The following is a 17,008-nucleotide window of genomic DNA, read 5'->3' on the forward strand; positions in this document are numbered from 1 at the left end:
TTCGCTGATTTGTCGACTCAAATAACCCTCCGACCTTAAACAACGCCCAAGAATCCAATCCCATCAAGCCTCGCTCACCAAGACATCCCCAAGTAAATCCCATCAATAAACAACCAAGTTCCTGCGCCGGCCTCTTTGTTTTTTCACCACAAAGTTGCTCTTCGCTTTCCTGGTATCTTTTCAAAAACAGCCATGCCGCCCACCGTTCCGACCCTTCACTACAACCATTAAGGCCGTCAACCCTATTCCAATCCAAACATCCCGATACGCCAGGTACATTACTCGACCAGAGCCCTGCTCACAAGGCCAAGCCTGTTCCGTCCTTCGTCCACCGATATAATGCCAGAAGCTCCCTTCTCCGTTGTTGTTGCTCTCCTAGATCTTCAGGTACACGACCCCTGACCTGGGCGAGCGCACTACGCATCACTTTGCTGAATTTTCGCTGCAGATTTGTTAGTTTCCCTTCCCGATACAGTCGTGTCCACATTACTCACCTGATACTCTGTGCTCAGGGTCACAACACATGCCTCGTGAGCCCGCACGATGGTCTCGCACGCCTTAGCAACGCTGGGCGATGCTTCTGACTGCAGCTTATCCGCAATAAGAAGCAACAAGAACGATCCCTGAAGGAGATAAATACCGAAGAAGAAGGGCATAAACTCCAGTCCGGGGTCGAACTCGAGGATCTGGTTGATGGCTTCGGCCGCCGCTACCGCATGGCTCGTTGCCGTGATGAACCCTTGTGACGAAATCCAGAGGTCGTCGTCATCAAGCAAGTTGATCGGATCCCACTTCCCAGCCAAGAGAATGTGCAACACATGCATCACGTGTGTACCGTATGCCATGACAATCCGGGTCTGAATGTTGCCCTCTGTGAGTCGACCTGATCCACTGGAATGCACCGAGTGAACTGACGGCGTGGTGGTTTCAGGAACTCCAGAGAGCTCGTTATTCTCGCCGTGTTGCCCATCAACCTTGTCGTCTCCGGAGCGTGGCAAATGCTTCAGCTCAAAAGCCTGCAAGCTTTGCTCATATATCTCCAAATGCCGAGTAATTTCTGCCGTCTGGGCATCCCATTCGTGCCCTGGGCGGAAAGCCATGCCAAATCGTGGATGGTTCTTTGCGTGGTGCAGATCCACGACTTCGCCCAGAATTGTCATCAGGGGGAGAAAGTATCCAAAGATACTATGACCTCGACACTCATACTGGGGCCCGCATATTTGCGACGAATCCGAGACGTATCCTTCGGGCCCAGTGTTGAGTAGACTTGGATCCGTATTGGAGCTGGAAAGGCTGCTAAAATCCCCATTCTGCCATGCCTTGTCATCCATGGGTTGCAGCAGACCCTGACATTCGATATCCAGGAGGAACAAGGGGCGATTGTAGCACAGCGCCAAGTGCCTGTCGACAATATAGAGGAGCCACCATATCCGGCGCCGCTCCTCACGTTCCTCCTCTGTCACGTATCCGCCACTGTTGCCATCCTGATCGTCCCCAGTCTCAGTGTCCATGGCACTCGTTTCTTGGCTTGTGGGCGATGGGCCAACCGGCAACTCGCGTCCCAGCTTCAGCTCTCGCGCGAGGCCCCAAGCAGCAGTCCACCATCTCATACTAGCGCCCTTGTACTCACTTGCCGAGACAACAACTGCTAAGTGAATGTAGGTGATCACATCGTCCAGGCTTCCCGCGGCACCGAATGGCCCTGACTCGCCCGTCAGAGCATCCAGGCTAATGGACCCAGGCATGGCTACACCCAATCCACCAAGCGCAACTCCGTCAGCCACCGGGCTTGGAGCATCTCCTGAAGTTGTATGAATAAGTGGCCGAAGAAGATAAACTGTTAGCTCGAGGAGCTTCTGGCACGTTTTAGCACGAGCTGAAGGTGTGCTGGCCAGGAAAGGGGCATCGCTCGTTTGCGCTGCAACCCACAGCATGCTCGCCAGAAGGGCCGGCTGGCAATGTCTCGGTTTTGTGGGATGGAGGAAGTATTTCTTTCGAAGGACAAATCCTAAAACATAGGGTGACATCGGATGCATCTGAGCTGATGACGAAGACGCGAAATAAAGATCGACGAGATCGCAGGCAAGAGAGATTGGTAGAATGTTGTTGAGGTGAGGGATCAAAGGTTCGAGAACGGGATATCGCAGTTTCGAGTTGCCAAAGCTCGCTTGGGGGACCTGGGATTGGTATTGGTTTGGTGGCGAAGCCATCGAGATTCCCCAGCCAGGGGATGCTCCTTTACCCATCGAGTAACCGAGTGGGCTATTTCCCATTCGAAAGGTCGTGTTGTTGCCAAAGTTCGGTGGGCTCTGGGCTTGCATCGAATATGGAAACTCAGAATAACCCGACATACTGTTTCGGCCACCAGGGCCATACGGTTGGCCATTGAGCTCCAGACCTTGGGTATCGTAATTGTGCGCCATATTCCCAAATCCATTTAGATCTAGGCCTCCGTGGTTCTCCATTTGCTCGCCGTCCATGGCCGGAGGGCGTCCAAGCTGAGGTTGTTCATTCATGCCACCGAGGTTCTCAAGACCTTCCAGGCCCTGGGTGTGTCGCATAACATCGTCGCTTTGGTCCTTGCTCGATTTGCTGCTTGTACTCGGTTGTCGTTCGCCAGAGTGGGGGATGTTGGAAGTCTCGAGTCCTTTGTTGGAGGATTGGTTGTTCTCGCCCGCAATTTCCTCTGGGTTTTGGCCTTTTCCAGCCGCCGCAGCCTGAGCAGCAGCTTGCTGGGCCAATTCTTTTCGGGAGGCCTTTCCTCTCTTCTTCCTCTCACGAATGTATTCGCACCCCAGGCCGAACTCTACTGAAGTCAGAAACGCTTCCTAACATTCGACTTCAGGACCTACCAATGCAGTGTGCGCAGGGGTGCTGGCCATCGCATTTTGTCCGAAGCTGGTTGCATTGATCACAAGCTCGGCTAATCCTCCTACGAATGCCTGACGCCCCAGATCCACGAGCAGTAGTTCCGTAAGGGTGTTGTCGATTCTTCGTCTGAGGGCCTGCTCTCGCCAGATGAGGGTTCTGGATGGATACTGGCTGTGAAAGTGGTTGAATTGGATACTGGTGGTTCTGCCCGAGTGTCTCTAACCCATTGCCTTGGATCTGAGTCTGTTGAACATTGCCATCTGGTGAGATGTTTGAAGAGGCAATGTTCTGGTAGGGAGAAAAACGTTGAAGAGGGTTGGACAACATCTTGCCACGCGCGTGTTATCACGTCTTCTGCAAGATGGGGGATGAAGCTTTCTCTGCGGTTGGACCAAGGTCTTGGTGGCTTGGATCAAGGGTGGAATAAGTTATCCCCCTCCCCTACCGATGGCAGGAGCAGATTCTTTGATAAACATGGTCAGTTTGCCTCTGTAAGCAGATCCCAAAGCTCTGCGGGGAAATGATGAAGCAGACAGGGGCTTGAGTCTGATGACGGTGGCATGGGAAGAGTCGAGGTATCAGAATAGTACAAGATCAACCATGTTGATGGCCGGGGTAGACCTCGGCAAGCGGGGACCATAGAGTGATTGACAAGACATCTGACAGTCCCTTGGCATAGAGACGGCGGTAGTGTCGTTGTACGTGGAGGCGATCATAGTCTCCTTGAAAGAGGCGAGTTGATGAAGAGGGTACGCGGGGTGGAGGAACGACTGATACGCGACGCGACTAAAGAGAAAGAGAAATAGATAAACTTACCCTGACCGGCAAAAGGGTTCCAGCTGCCCTAGCAGGCACTGGAGAAGCTGACCGTAACCAGATAGTTTGGGCTTTCGCGTAACTTGCTGAGTGCGCTTTCAATTCCAACCTGCGGTGCACCCAACAGCGTTTCAGGCAATGATGACCCTCGTCGTTTGCTGTAGCTCAAGTGGTGAACCTGGGTTATGGCTGGGAGCCGTGGGGAGGGTCCTATAGCTGAGTTGTCCAGTTTGATACTTGTGTTGATAGAATGTCAGGCCAGGCCAGGTCGGATCAGAAGACGGTGGTGGTGGATCTCCGAGGGGCTCCTGAGGGCCGAGTCTCTCAAGGTCGATATGGCGATTTCGATGGAACCAGCTGGATGGAGAGGCGAGAAGACAGTCTGGATGACTCTGTCTCAACTGTCAATGTCAATGGTTCCTTGGAATTAGTCGGTGGCAGGAGGAGGGAGGAGAGATGGGCGTCTTTTTTTCTGGAGAAACCCCAACGGCGGCTCGTGACCGAAATGTCGGGCGTGGCCAGGACTAGGCCTGTAGGGGACGGGGAGGAGTGCATTTGCTAACCCAGAGTGACCAGGCAGCTGCCGAATGCCAAATGGGTCGCTTATTACTCCGTACGGAGTAGTGAGGACCTAGCTCGCAAGCCTGGGAGCGAGGTCCCGCCGAGGGTGGGTTGATGGGCAGATGTGGAGTATGGTCAGAGGTGGAGGATTTTGAGCATGGGTACTACTCACACCTCGAGGGCGTTGTCGGTTCTTGTTCCGAAGAGAATGACACTTGGACTGGGATCTCGTTCGAGGAATCTTCTCCTTTATGCGGGCCAAGGCGAACCGCGGATGTCAGGAGTTGGGTTGTCAGACGAATTGAAGCTGGAGAAGCCGTGACGATAGCCGTCGAGAGAACCATGTGGTGGCATCCATCTCAGGGATCTCTTCGTCTAGAACCATTCAACGACTAGACGGGGTGGGGACACGAGAGTTGGTTTCCACAACCTCATGGCGTCAGTTGCGTCCGGTCCAGGCAAGGAGCTGCTGTATTCCACGCTTGTGTCTGTTCTTCAGCAGCGAAGATTGTTTAGTCGACTCGCATGAACGAACCAAAGCGTTCCTCTCAGGGTCAGGGTCTCTGGACTTGGTGGCGTCTAGCGCGTCGCCGCCGACCTGACGTTCGGCTCCATCTTAACCGAGCCCCGACGCTGGAACCAATTTCCAGCTTGTTCGTTCGCACCCAAAAGGAGCGAAAGCTTAAACGGCTGAGCGGGGAGGATCTGACATTGATTTCTCGCTGGGTTTCATCGCATCGCATCGCTTGCCTGACAAGGCCCGATAGAAGAACTAAGGATCGTCGCCGCTCTGGTTCCATCGCAGACCCGTTTCGACTCTGGGCGTGGCAGCCCTGAACAGAACATTGTGCGGAGCCATCCATCTCCATATCCGCGCGAGTGGTGCATGGGTGAGAAGAGGGTGTGGGAGGCCCTAAGATTGTCCGTCGCTATCCATCCCCGGATTTTCACGATGGGGGATCTTCCGTAGTCAATTTAGTTTCCATCGAGGCTGGGAAAAGAAAAGATTCATCGAGGGGAAGCCGGTAAGTGTGTGTGTCCAAGCTTCAAGTGAGACGCGACGGAAGAAACCCCAGACTTGGTACAGTACGCGCCTTCCTTGACGGGACGCGATGCCAATTGGGGGCTCCTTCCCCCAAACTCTTAGATCCAATCCAACCCCATCCCCTCAATCCCACTGTTGGAAGGCGCTTACCAGCAGGTCGCTCAGATCATCACTTCCTTCTTCATTCATCTTCCCTGCCCGACACCAACGCAAACTCTTCCTCTTTTCCATCTCGACCACCTCTCACTAATGACTTTTCCGAACAATACACCGAAAGAAGCTCGCCCCTTGTGTAACCTGCTGTTGTTGGCATGGTCGACGCCGCACTCGCGCGCCAATAGCATTGCGCATATGGCCCTGTATGGCCTGGCCAGGTCTGGACATGCAATTCCCCCCGCACTCGCAACTCGACCTGCGGAATTGACGGATACTGGCGGATGGATGCCGGCGCGGCACACAGGGTAGCGACATGACACCCTCTGCAGAGGCTGCTGGGAAGGGATGGGATGGCCAGAGTCTGGCTAGGATGCGAGCTTCAGCGCCTCGGACAGTCCAGTCATCCATCACAAAACCCCCAAAGCTCATGTTCTGACGGATGACGCGCCCACCGCCGGAATGTCCTGCTTGTGGCGCCGACACCATCAGTCAATCCACGGACGCCGGCCCGATTTCCCCACACTCCTCTCAATGCGCCTCTCGTGCATCCTTGCAACCTCTCCAACCAAATCCCGCCAACCCTAGTTCAACGGCGCGACTGTCGCGAAGCCCATGTCTTTTCTCATGGCAATCGTTCAACCTCCTGGCCGTGACCTTTGTCGTGTGTGTGTGCCGCACAGCCCCTGCGACAGCCCAAGACTCGAGTCCTGATGCTTTCTCAGCCAACTGTCATGATGTGGTTGCTCGTGCCCTGTTCCCAGTTACCACGTGCTTGCTTGCCCAAGAGCAACCTCCACCATTCTGACAAAGCTCCGTGTAGCTAGTTACAAATGCTTCGTGTCCGATTACGAGCCTACATGTGTGCTGCGTATCATGCCCAATGGAGAGCCACCTGCATGGTCGGTCCGCCAGCTTTAAAGTGCCATGACACGCTCGCGTTGAGTCTCCAAGATTGCAGGTATTTTGCAGGAGAGACTATTACCTTTCAGTAATATCATACAGATATCATATCCGAGAAAGAGAGCTAGCAACATAGCACTCTATATCAGACACCATGATGTGAATGACGCCCTCTAAATGCCTCGGTTATACTACTTTTCAGGGGCCGACCACACGACACCGTGATACTCATCCAAAAAAGCCATTATTGATTGTCTAATATACATAAAATCTATCGATTCGGCTAGCATGGGTATTCCAACTCGAATATTCCAATTTGAAGTTGATGCCTTTGATAGCAGAGCCCAACCCTCTAACCTCCAGGAAATTCCGTATTAAATTGAGGCGGCCGATTCATTTGTCATTACTTGCAACAAGAGGACAAAGAATGTCCCATCCGTTAGTCCAGACCAGGGAGCCACCCGCCTCCTGATAGTGTCGCCCCTAGCCCATCAAATGCTGCCATCTGGTCGTTGACCTCGTTCTGCATGCTAGCATTGCTCTCTGGGTTGCTGGCAGGCGTATCTTGGTTGGTAGAATCGCCAAACAGAAACACCGAGTTGTCCTGCCCGCTGTTGGCCATCTGCCAGGCTTCAAAGCTTTGGTGCCACCTCGCGCTGTCATTCAAAAACCACTCTTGGCCGTCCATCCTCATTGGTCGATTTGAAGTTGGCTGGTTGCCAGAAGACATACCCGGGCTGCTAGTCGGTATGCTACTGCGGTTGACAGATCCAAACGTTGGTTGGTAGGATGGCATCGACGTCGATACAGGGACAGGTCCCCATCCACCCATCGAATCGGTACAGAAAGCCAGGTTGGATCCGTTTGCCGACACCCCTTGTTGCTGAGCCAAGCCAGCATTCGAGGGTGGGGCACTCGTCGCCATGGGATCCGTTACAGATCGCTGTGGTTGCTGCTGCTGGATTTGTTGCATGGGCCGGGCGAGTTGTGTTCGAGAGTACTGAGTCAAGGGGCTATAGTCGCCTCCTGTCTTGAGGCCCAGGCCACCATCCGAAAGCGGCGAAGCAGCCATGTTCGATTGAGGTGAAGGAACATCAGATGTGCTGTAAGTTCCGTACTTCTCATCTGCTCGTTGAAGCACAAATGCAGCGTCCTCAGGAAGTTCACAGTTCCACTTTCTAGCGAGAACGCTCAGGATGGTAAGAGTTCGTCTTGCACAAAGCCAATCTTCGGCAATTTCTTCGAGATGCTTCACTCCATGTGTGATATCTCTTCTGGCGGTTTTCTCGGGGAGATTTAGCAAGTGGATTGTGCACGCGCTATGCACCATGTAAACGGCGATGTTGCAGATCTGGCGCAGATTCCAGAGTTTCTTATATAACCGGAGAAGCTTTGAGATGGCGCCCGCATTTGCCGTGCATATGCGCCGAGGTGAAACGTGCGGCGGGAGGGGAGAGGCCGCCGGTGAGTATTTCAAAAATGGTCGGAAAAGGTGAATGTATTGAAGATGGAAGAACATGCTGTATATGGTCAGTTGTGTCACCAAGTCACGGACGCTCTACTCACTGCATAAGGAGCACATTTGGTAATTGGCCGTCCTTGGGCTCAAACTCCTTTGGAAGTTCCTTTCTCCATTCTTCCAAGCGGCGATGCAACTCGCTCAGCTTCTTGAGCTCCACGGCTTTGCCACTGGACTTGCCAATGGTGCTCGGATGATAGAAGAATGCGAGAAGATCACTGCTAATCTCGGAAAGTTTCGACATCTGAAGGGCGATGGCTCGGGTTCTTGACGGTTGCTTGAATGACTGATCAAACCCGCTGTCGGTGTAAGGTGACCACGATTCAGCATCCTCGTCAGGAAAGACATCAAACTTGGAGACATTGAAAGAACTCTTGGGGATCTGCGGGAGTCTTCCAAGATAGTTTGACCAACACTTGTCGAACAAATAACAACCCCAGAAGGTAATTCGTCTGGCATCGATCTCGTAGTCGCTCATGCGTTCCTTGTCAAGCTGGCCAACGTCCAGGTTCAGGCCAATGTCTTCTGCCATACGGAAACTCATACCGCTGTATACCCAACCTTTTGCTTCACGGGCGCAACCAGCTTCCCGAACCGACATAAGTGCTAGGGCCTGGACGGTAACTAACCGTGGTTTCTCATATTCGTCGTTTTCGACAATCAAGCGCTTCGCCTCAGCAAAGAAGTGATCGCCCTTTGTCCGGTTATCGCCCGGTGTTCCATAGGCTCCGGCAACGCTCGTGAAATGGCATCCAAGGGCAAGCATGGCGTTGACCAGTAGCGACGAGCAATACGCAGTACCCCTCCCCAGTCCAGCCTTGCCTCTCATGAAATCCCGGAAGAACATGGTCTTGGAGAGAGTAGTAAAGTAGGGGTAGTGCCAGTTGAAGTACATGTTGATCAGGTGAGTGATGAGTTGAGTGTCCTGAGTGACGCGAGTCCAGGATGTTATGGGGTCCTCTCCAGATACAAATTGTTCCGGGTTTGGATCGGATTCTTCATGATTCGGATCACCCAGATAAATGAGATGAGATGTGCCACCAATGAAGCGAACGGCGCCATTCTCAAGTCTCAGCTCACCCATCTTCCGAGCGAGATCCCTCTCACCCTGCACAGGCTCTGTGGTATAGTTGTCATTCGAGTGATCCAAGTCATCGTTGTCCTCATTTTCTTGCTCCTGTGGCTCCGGTGTTTGTTGCTGCTTGAGAATCTGCTCAGCAACAGCATCGAGACTATTGCAGGTTCGGATCTTGTGGACAATTTCGGGAACTTCTTCCTCCTCCGCGTTCAGGATAGCTTCGATAAGAATCTGCAAAGTCGAGTTTCGAGCTTTCATGCTGTCGACCTTTTCACGGTAGACGCCTTTGCGCCGATGATCCGAGTTGGGATCATAGACACACTCGGTACCGTAAACGCTGGAGCAAGCTGCGCAACTAGGAACAGCTCCGTCACACTTGGACTTGCGTTTCCGACAGGCGATACAGGCTGTGCTGACGCATCGCCGCTTCTGGCCCGAAGGATCGGCACCTCTGCGTGACTTCTTCCGTGTTGCGCCCGGGTTGGGGGCCGATGGGCCGGGCTGCTGCGGCGTGCTTAGACGCGGCTCCTCCATGGTTTCAGTGATGAAGCGCGCTCCCAGGGATGAGATGTGGGCAGGCTATGTGAGAGAGGCGCCAGAGGAGATGGGGGATGAGAAAGGCCAGCTCCGGGACGATGGTATGACGCGACACTCAAGATGCGCTGGTTGTCGGGAGAGGCCCACACGAGCACCCGTGGGGGACTAGGAATCAGGGTTACGGGGCGAACGGGGATCAGCAATTAATCAGGGAGCTAAGCGAATATAAACCCGTTGCGGTTGGACGGCGATCCGACGGTCGGTTGATGTGAATGAAGGCAATGAGGCTATTTGAACCAGAGCGTAGATAGGTAGGTACTAATCCGTCCCGCGGTTTAGTGCTTGGTAATCAATCATGGTTGGGCCCAGAGCAGTGAAGGGGTCAGGCTGTCAAGTCAAAGCGAGTACCGAGAGAGGGAGGCGAGGGGTTCTTCTTAGTATTGTATCAAGGTGACGCGTGAGAGGCGATGAGCGAAAAGGATGACGAGTAAGAGTTTAGGGCGGGGACGAAATCTTTTTTGGGAGGATGAAAGATGGAGTTGACAGAAGCCGAGAACGGCGCCTGTGGAGGTTGATGGCAATTGGACGTTCGACGAGAATCCAGAACCAGAGTCGAAAAGAAGGAGGGACGCAACTGGGACGACGTTGCGTTGCGAGGAAGGAACCTGACCTTAGGTACCTAGCCCAGCGTGGAGGAGGGCTTTTTTCCTGCGCCGTGACAGGGAAACTGCTGGATGGGTCCCGCCTTCTGAACCCCTCTGGCGACTCACAGCACAAGGCGTTATGTAACTGGTTGTGCCATGAGCCACCACCTAAATCCAACTCCTTCTCACTGGAACTCTACTAACTCGGAGTAGCTCGGTATCCGGCTTCTTGGGGAATGAAGCCGGCACTCCCGTCCTCAAAACACCAGGCACAAAAGCCCTGCCTACGAGGGTACAGATACAGCAGTTCCCCCAGATGCCCCTCCCCGCGATAGCATCCCGGTGGGACAAACGCCCATGCAGCTCATATCTTTATCGATCGGATCAGCCAAGGGTGTGGCTCCTCTTCCTAGCGCAACGGGGGACCCGGGATCCCTGATAACAGAGAGAGCCCTTCTTGATAAGGTCGCATCAACGCCCCCAGATTGGCTGCCATGGACGTATCAAGAAGCCTGGAATGTGTATCAGTTCGGCATTTGCTGCTGCCCTCTTTTCTCCTCCTGAGCTTGATTTCTGTACCGAACGCTTCCCCATCCGTGCCGCTCCATGGCGCGCATCGAGAACCAACCCTGCGGGTCCCGCACTCTGGGGCTCTGGTGTTGTCGAGTCATTCATTGAGGGACCGACAGATCAACGACGAGAGCATTAAACCATGTGAGCCCAAACCTTGCTACCAGATATTAAGAAGAAACAGTCAAATATTGGAATCTCACAGCCTCTGAGAGGTCCAGGAACGACAAGATTCAGCCTCCGTCCAGAGTTGCCAGATGTGGATCATGCACTAGGATCCACAGGGGCAAACTCACAGAGAGCCTCATACGTCCAGCTCAAGCCATGCAAGGGCGAGGTCGCCGAGGTTTGCGATCTCGGTGACTAGAATTTGCAGTATATACCATGATCATTCTTTACCTGGCATGAGACAACTTGGTGAAATCCTCCGAATTGTTCGGTAAACGAAGGCAAAATCGGTGATGTGTTGTTTCTCTACATTGGTTTCCCACGGGCCTCCCTCAAGCCAACCATAAATGCTCAAACGAGGTATACCGCCTGCCTTTAACCCAACCCCAGTGACGGCATTTCCATGTTATGGTGGCGCTAGAAATCCACTCTTAAAACGTCTTAGGGGTCCTGTTGACCACGTTACACACGTGGAAGTTAGGTAACAGATCGCCAACATACCTTCCACCCATTACAATTTGGGTAGCCTTCAGCCATCATTACAATATTAGTTGGGCGTGCAGCATAATTCTTTGTTGATTGAGGTTTCGATAGGGCTGGTTCCAGGCCGTCCAAGGGAGATCATTCGTTGTATTGGTGTGGACTTTGTGTCAGGCCACCATGAAATCTGGAGTCATTGACCAACACCCTATTCCGTCAAGTCATTTGTCTTATGACATTTCATATAGGCCATTATCGGAGCATCTGACCTGGACATGTGGCATTTCGGACTCGTAGCATACACAGCTCAACAGTTGCTCCAAGTTTCAACACTTCAAGACTTCATCCACACTTTGCATGCTTTTAACAGTGGTGATACATACAAGGTACATCCGGCTGTCTACCGTACACTCCAAAAGATGGTATATTACACGGGCGGCCCCATCCGCCCAGCAGCCAGAATCCTCACTCATAAACCATATGCTATCATTTTCTTCAGCCCCGTCCCAGGTACCAGTTGTGAGCCAGCTGGCTGGTCAGGTAGCTGAAAGGCGTGGGAACCTCGGCCATGCCCTTCCTCGCCACGGGGTGGCGCAGGTAGACGGCGGCGCAGATGTTGGGGTTGACCTCAAGGTAGCGAGGGATGAAGGCAAAGGCCGACATGTAGGGGCGGGGTCGCCAGGGGGTGGCATAAGGCTTTGAATCGTCGATGGGGTTCTCGGCGTCCCTCCTCATGATGGCGGCGAGGCGGCGGACCTCGTCCTGGGTGAGGTCTTCTCGGGCGAGAATGCGGGCAGCACGGGCACGCTCTCGGTCGTCCTTGAAACCATCCATACCCTCCTCCAAGACCCTTGTCTTGAACTGCAGCTCCTTCTCTTCCTTCTCTTCTCGTTGAAGCTTCTGCTCCTCGGTCTCCTCTGCGGAGGGGGCGGGGTCAGCCTTTCGGAAGCTCTCTACAGAGCCCAGCTTCTCAATCTGAGATTGAATCTCGTTGAGGAGGTCCCTGGCGCTCAGCTTGCTATCCTCTGGCAGAGAGAGGAAACGCTGAGCAGTGTCACGGAACAAACGGAGCTCCTTCTTCTGCTTAGCGGATAGGTTCTTGAGATCACTGCCACCCTTCAGAATCTCTCGAGCCGTGCTTCGAAGGTTCTTGACACGGCACCATTGGACCTGCATCTCAGCACGTTGCTCGTCGAGCGATTCGTCGGCGAGCTGCGCATCGCTGGGCTTGGCAGACTCTCCCTCCTTGGCAGCCAGATGCTCCAGAATTCGAGAGCGCTTGTTGAGACCCCACTCCTTGGTCTTCTCCTCCTTATTCTTGAGGGATTCCCTGCTCTGCTTGACCGACTCATCGGGCTTCTTTTGCTCTCCAGTTCCATACAGAACCTTCTCAACCTGGACTTGGAACATATCGCCAGGGTTCAAGGCATAAGACGGGTGAACCATCTATCACATAATGTCAGTAATTCGTATCAGATTTTCCAAACATCATCAGAAACCCACCTTCTTGCCATTGACCTTGACAGCTCCGTGAATAATGAATTGGCGGGCCTGTCGCACACTACTGGCAAACATGGCGCGGAAAACAGCTGTGTCGAGTCTTCGCTCCAGGGGCGCAAAAGTCATTTGCATGTATGGTGTCATGTTCTCAAAGTGCTGAGACAGCATCTCGTTGACATCGCCATAGCCAGATTTCCGCTGAGCAGGATGGGAGAGACTCCGGACCTTGGTGCTGCCTTGAGAGACTCGGGAGTAGGACTCGGCCGTCACCTTGGAGGTGGTCAAGCCTGAACCACGACCAGCCGCCTGTTCGGAACCATCATTGGCAGCGAGATACTCCGGGGGGAGGTCGACGGAGGAGAGGAGACGTCGGGAAAAGAGTCGCACCCATTTCTTCTCGGGGATGTGCTCGCCGTGGTAGCCTCGGGTTTTCGACTTGGCCGCCCACTTTTGCTGGAAAAAGGTCGCTCGGCCTTTGACGAGAGGCTCTCGGCCAGCCGCACGAGCGATATTATACAGGTTGTACTTGTTCCATGATTGCCTCAGTTTCTATATCGCGTGGGTCGGTTAGCCGATGTTGAAATTGAGAGCGGGCGCAAAGCGAAATCGGACTGAAACTTGTCAATGGAGCAAAAGAGGCCAACGTACTGGGCGGTTGAGACTGTAGAATCTCCACGGCTTGCGCATCTTGACGAATTGAGGCCCACGGTGCTGGGAACTGGGCTCGTCTTGGTGAGCTTGAGGAGCCAAATTTTTGGTCTCGAGCCGATTCTGGGCCAACGGATTATCCCGCCGCTCCGATGTGAAGTTGGTGGTGGGCTGAATGCTGACATAATCGGACGTGCGAGGGTCAGAGGTACGTACCTTTTTCGATAGTGGGGCAGCCACGGACAGGAGACGCGACTCAATTAAACACGACGCGTCGCTAACCCGGAGACCATCTTGACTTGCTTGAGAAATGGACCAAGCCCACCAACACCAACAACCGCAGATTGTTGTTTCTCATTTTTGACTGTTGATTCTCTCCTTCTTTTTGTGTCTGAATAATATTGAAAATGTTGTCTGCTTCTTCACCCATCACCTTCCCCAAAAGCTCTCCTCCTCCCCCGAAGCGCGCCAAACCCCACGACCATGGCCCTCCTAAACCCAAAGCCCGAACTGGACCATTTTTGGCCGATGACTCCAACTCCGACTCGAACGATGATGTTGAGGAATCTTTGGATACACAACCTCTAGCGAAGCGTCCCAGGATTGAGGATCCCCAAGAGAAGCCTTCACAGACAAGCCCTGAAGTCGAGTCGACGACTGCAAAGCCCGGAAACGACCCTAAGCCAACACCAGAAATCATCGACGTGGAAGCCCGGCGGCCAGTATTCCCAATTCAACAAGATCTCTATTCCACATCTATTTTCAGCCGACTGTCGTCCAAATCATTCACAGTTAGGACATGTAAAGGCAACACGACAACGATCAAGGAGCGAAAGACAAGCTCGGCACCCACATACGAGTCAATGGTTGCAGCTCGGTCAAAGACAAAGGAAGGACGAGCTAAGAGAAGCTACTACGGCATCGATATTCACAATCTCATGAGTGCAGCTTCCGCTGAAATCGCTGCGAAGAAACAAACACGACCGCAGGAGCCCAGTGTGCCGGTACAGTCGATCGAGGCCCCAGTAACAACCGGCAAGAGGCCTAAGCGAACACTACTATGGACGGAGAAATATCGAGCGCGGACTTTTATGGACCTTTGCGGCGACGATGGTACCAATCGACTGGTTTTGCGGTGGTTGAAGAAATGGGATCCCATTGTGTTTCCAGGAGCGGCCAAGTCGAGGCCACCAATCGCAAGACGGCCGGGAATGAAGCAACAAGACGAAGAAGAGAAGCCGCACCGAAAGATTCTGATGCTTACGGGACCCCCCGGTTTGGGAAAGACGACATTGGCACATGTGTGCGCCAGACAGGCTGGCTACGAGGTTATGGAGATCAACGCCAGCGACGACCGAAGTCGTGATGTCGTGAAGAATCGGATTCGGACAAGTTTGGGCACAGAGAGTGTCAAGACGGTTAGCAACCGCAAAGACGGCGATGGACCCCAAAAGGTGGCCAAGCCTGCGTGTGTCGTGGTAGACGAAGTCGACGGTGTCGTGTCAGGCTCAGGAGGCTCAGGGGAAGGTGGCTTTGTCAAGGCGCTTATAGACCTTGTCCTTCTGGACCAGAAGAACTCTTCAGGGGCTGCGACGTCGAACCATCATGGGCGCAAGAAGAAGGGTGACGATTTTCGACTCATGCGTCCCCTGATTCTCATCTGCAATGACGTTTATGCCCCAGCACTTCGACCACTCCGACAATCGGGCCTAGCGGAAATCATCCATGTCGGCAAGCCCACCATCGACTCAGTTGTCGGTCGTCTCAAAGCTGTTTTTGAGAAGGAGGGTATTCCTTGTGACAAGGACGCCGCTCGGAAGCTTTGCGAGGCAGCCTGGGGCATGACCAGTGGCATTGATGCCAAACGAGGTGCTGAGAGCACTGTCGAGGGTGACCTTCGAGGTGTCATGGTGGTTGGTGAATGGGTCGCAGGGCGTTTCCGAGCATCGCCCTTGGATGGCTCAGGCCGCCTTACTCGACAATGGATCGAACGCAATGTTCTCCAAGATCTTGCCAACGGCGCTGGCGGCGCTCGTGGGATTGGTCGTGGTGGTGTCAAAGACATCATTTCACGTCTGTTCCAGGAAGGCGGCGGCTTTCCCAAGCAGGCGATGAACTTTTCAGAATCCAAGACAAAGCACGAGCAGCCAAAAGCGGAACTGGGCTTTGGCGAGTACCAGAAGAAGTATGCTATGGAGCGTCTACGGCAGATGATTGACACGAGCGGCGAGATCAGTCACATCATGACCGAGGTGTTTGCCGAGTATCCCAACCGCGAGTTCAACGATGACCTCTACCTGACAAAGCCTAACCAGGCGTATGAGTGGCTTCACTTCCACGATACTTGTCAGTCACGGCTGTACTCCAGTCAGGAGTGGGAACTCTCGCAGTATCTCAGCCAACCTGTACTGGCATGCCATCACCTATTCGCTTCGCCGAAGCGGTATCTGCCCAATATGGGCTACGACCGTCGCTGGGGTGGTGAAGCCGAGGAGGATACCGCGCCTCCTATGCCCTTCTCGGGCCCTCGCGCTGACTATCAAGCCAACGAAGCTGAGAGACAGAATCGAGCCCAGCTTCAGGCTCTGCAGAGTCAACTTACCCCCACGCTCATGCGATCGTTCCGCAGCGCTGAGGATGTGGCTGCTGAATTCCTCCCGTACCTGGTGCGTCTTGTGTCCCCTGACGTCAAGCCTGTCGTCGTGGGTGGAAGTCAAGGGACCACGGCCAGTGTACGCAAGGAGAGCGAGCGTGCCATGGTTAAGCGTGCATCCGAGGTACTCGCCGAGGTGGGAATTTCTCTGCAAAAGGGAAAGATCGAGAGTGAATCGCTGGTCAATCGGGGGGCGCAGTACGTCTACCGAATGGAACCGTAAGTCATGTCTCCTTCAACATATGAATCACCACTAACCCTGATTATAGGGATCTCGACACTCTCGCCACATTCGAGTCTGCTGCTTCACTGCTCCTCCCCTCGGCGGCGCCTACGCGCTACGCCGTGCGACAGGTTCTTGACCAAGAACTTCGCAGGACGAATGCAGAGCGCGAGGCCCTTGCTCGTCAGGCACGGTTCCAAGCTGGCAGCACCTCAGGGCGGCTTGAGAGCCTGACCAAGGCTGCCAGCGAGAGGCACAAGAAGATTGTCGAGGAGGAGTCTGCCAAGGACGCATCGTCCGTCAAGCGGGACTTCTTTGGCCGCATCATTGTGGCAAGGCCAGTTGTAGAGACTGGCAAGGAGAGCACGGAACAGAGAGCGCGCAAGACGGAAAAGGAGCGCAAGGTGTGGGTAACGTACCACGAAGGGTTGAATAATGCTGTGAGGAAACCCATGTCGTTGCAGGAGTTTATGAGAGGCCTATAAGGAATAAGGGGCCAAGGTGCATAGGTAGCGAATGAGATTTTTTTATCAATATTTATATCAAGACGCTCGTGTATTCTAACAGTTTATACATCTATGCCAACACACATGCAGCAGTATCCAAGAAATGTTAAACATGGCTCGTCAAAAGGGAACT

The 17,008-nt window shown here is 53.6% G+C and overlaps 4 protein-coding genes across 4 annotated transcripts; 1 reads left to right on the plus strand and 3 right to left on the minus strand.

Annotated features, from left to right (window-relative positions):
• Positions 1 to 298: 298 nt before the first annotated feature.
• NCS57_01236800 (Xylanolytic transcriptional activator xlnR) lies at positions 299 to 3,198 on the minus strand (the record flags this gene model as incomplete). Its single annotated transcript, XM_053062042.1, has 3 exons — positions 299 to 442; positions 495 to 2,806; positions 2,853 to 3,198. 3 exons carry the CDS (start codon positions 3,196 to 3,198, stop codon positions 299 to 301), a joined length of 2,802 nt encoding a protein of 933 aa, XP_052908570.1.
• A 3,590-nt stretch (positions 3,199 to 6,788) lies between these two features.
• NCS57_01236900 (Zn(2)-C6 fungal-type domain-containing protein) lies at positions 6,789 to 9,480 on the minus strand (the record flags this gene model as incomplete). Its single annotated transcript, XM_053062043.1, has 2 exons — positions 6,789 to 7,869; positions 7,916 to 9,480. The coding sequence occupies 2 exons, from the start codon at positions 9,478 to 9,480 to the stop codon at positions 6,789 to 6,791; spliced, it is 2,646 nt and encodes an 881-aa protein (XP_052908571.1).
• A 2,360-nt stretch (positions 9,481 to 11,840) lies between these two features.
• On the minus strand, positions 11,841 to 13,577 carry NCS57_01237000 (S4 domain-containing protein; the record flags this gene model as incomplete). Its single annotated transcript, XM_053062044.1, has 3 exons — positions 13,494 to 13,577; positions 12,849 to 13,394; positions 11,841 to 12,791 (listed from the first exon to the last, which is right to left on the minus strand). The coding sequence occupies exons 1-3, from the start codon at positions 13,530 to 13,532 to the stop codon at positions 11,841 to 11,843; spliced, it is 1,536 nt and encodes a 511-aa protein (XP_052908572.1). The 5' UTR covers positions 13,533 to 13,577.
• Positions 13,578 to 13,900: 323 nt separating this feature from the next.
• NCS57_01237100 (AAA domain-containing protein) lies at positions 13,901 to 16,854 on the plus strand (the record flags this gene model as incomplete). The annotated part of the gene is made up of 2 exons (XM_053062045.1): positions 13,901 to 16,365; positions 16,416 to 16,854. The coding sequence occupies 2 exons, from the start codon at positions 13,901 to 13,903 to the stop codon at positions 16,852 to 16,854; spliced, it is 2,904 nt and encodes a 967-aa protein (XP_052908573.1).
• Between the last annotated feature and the right edge of the window lie 154 nt (positions 16,855 to 17,008).

The sequence above is a fragment of the Fusarium keratoplasticum genome, chromosome 10, assembly GCF_025433545.1.
Source record: "Fusarium keratoplasticum isolate Fu6.1 chromosome 10, whole genome shotgun sequence".
Classification (NCBI taxonomy): Eukaryota; Fungi; Ascomycota; class Sordariomycetes; order Hypocreales; family Nectriaceae; genus Fusarium; species Fusarium keratoplasticum.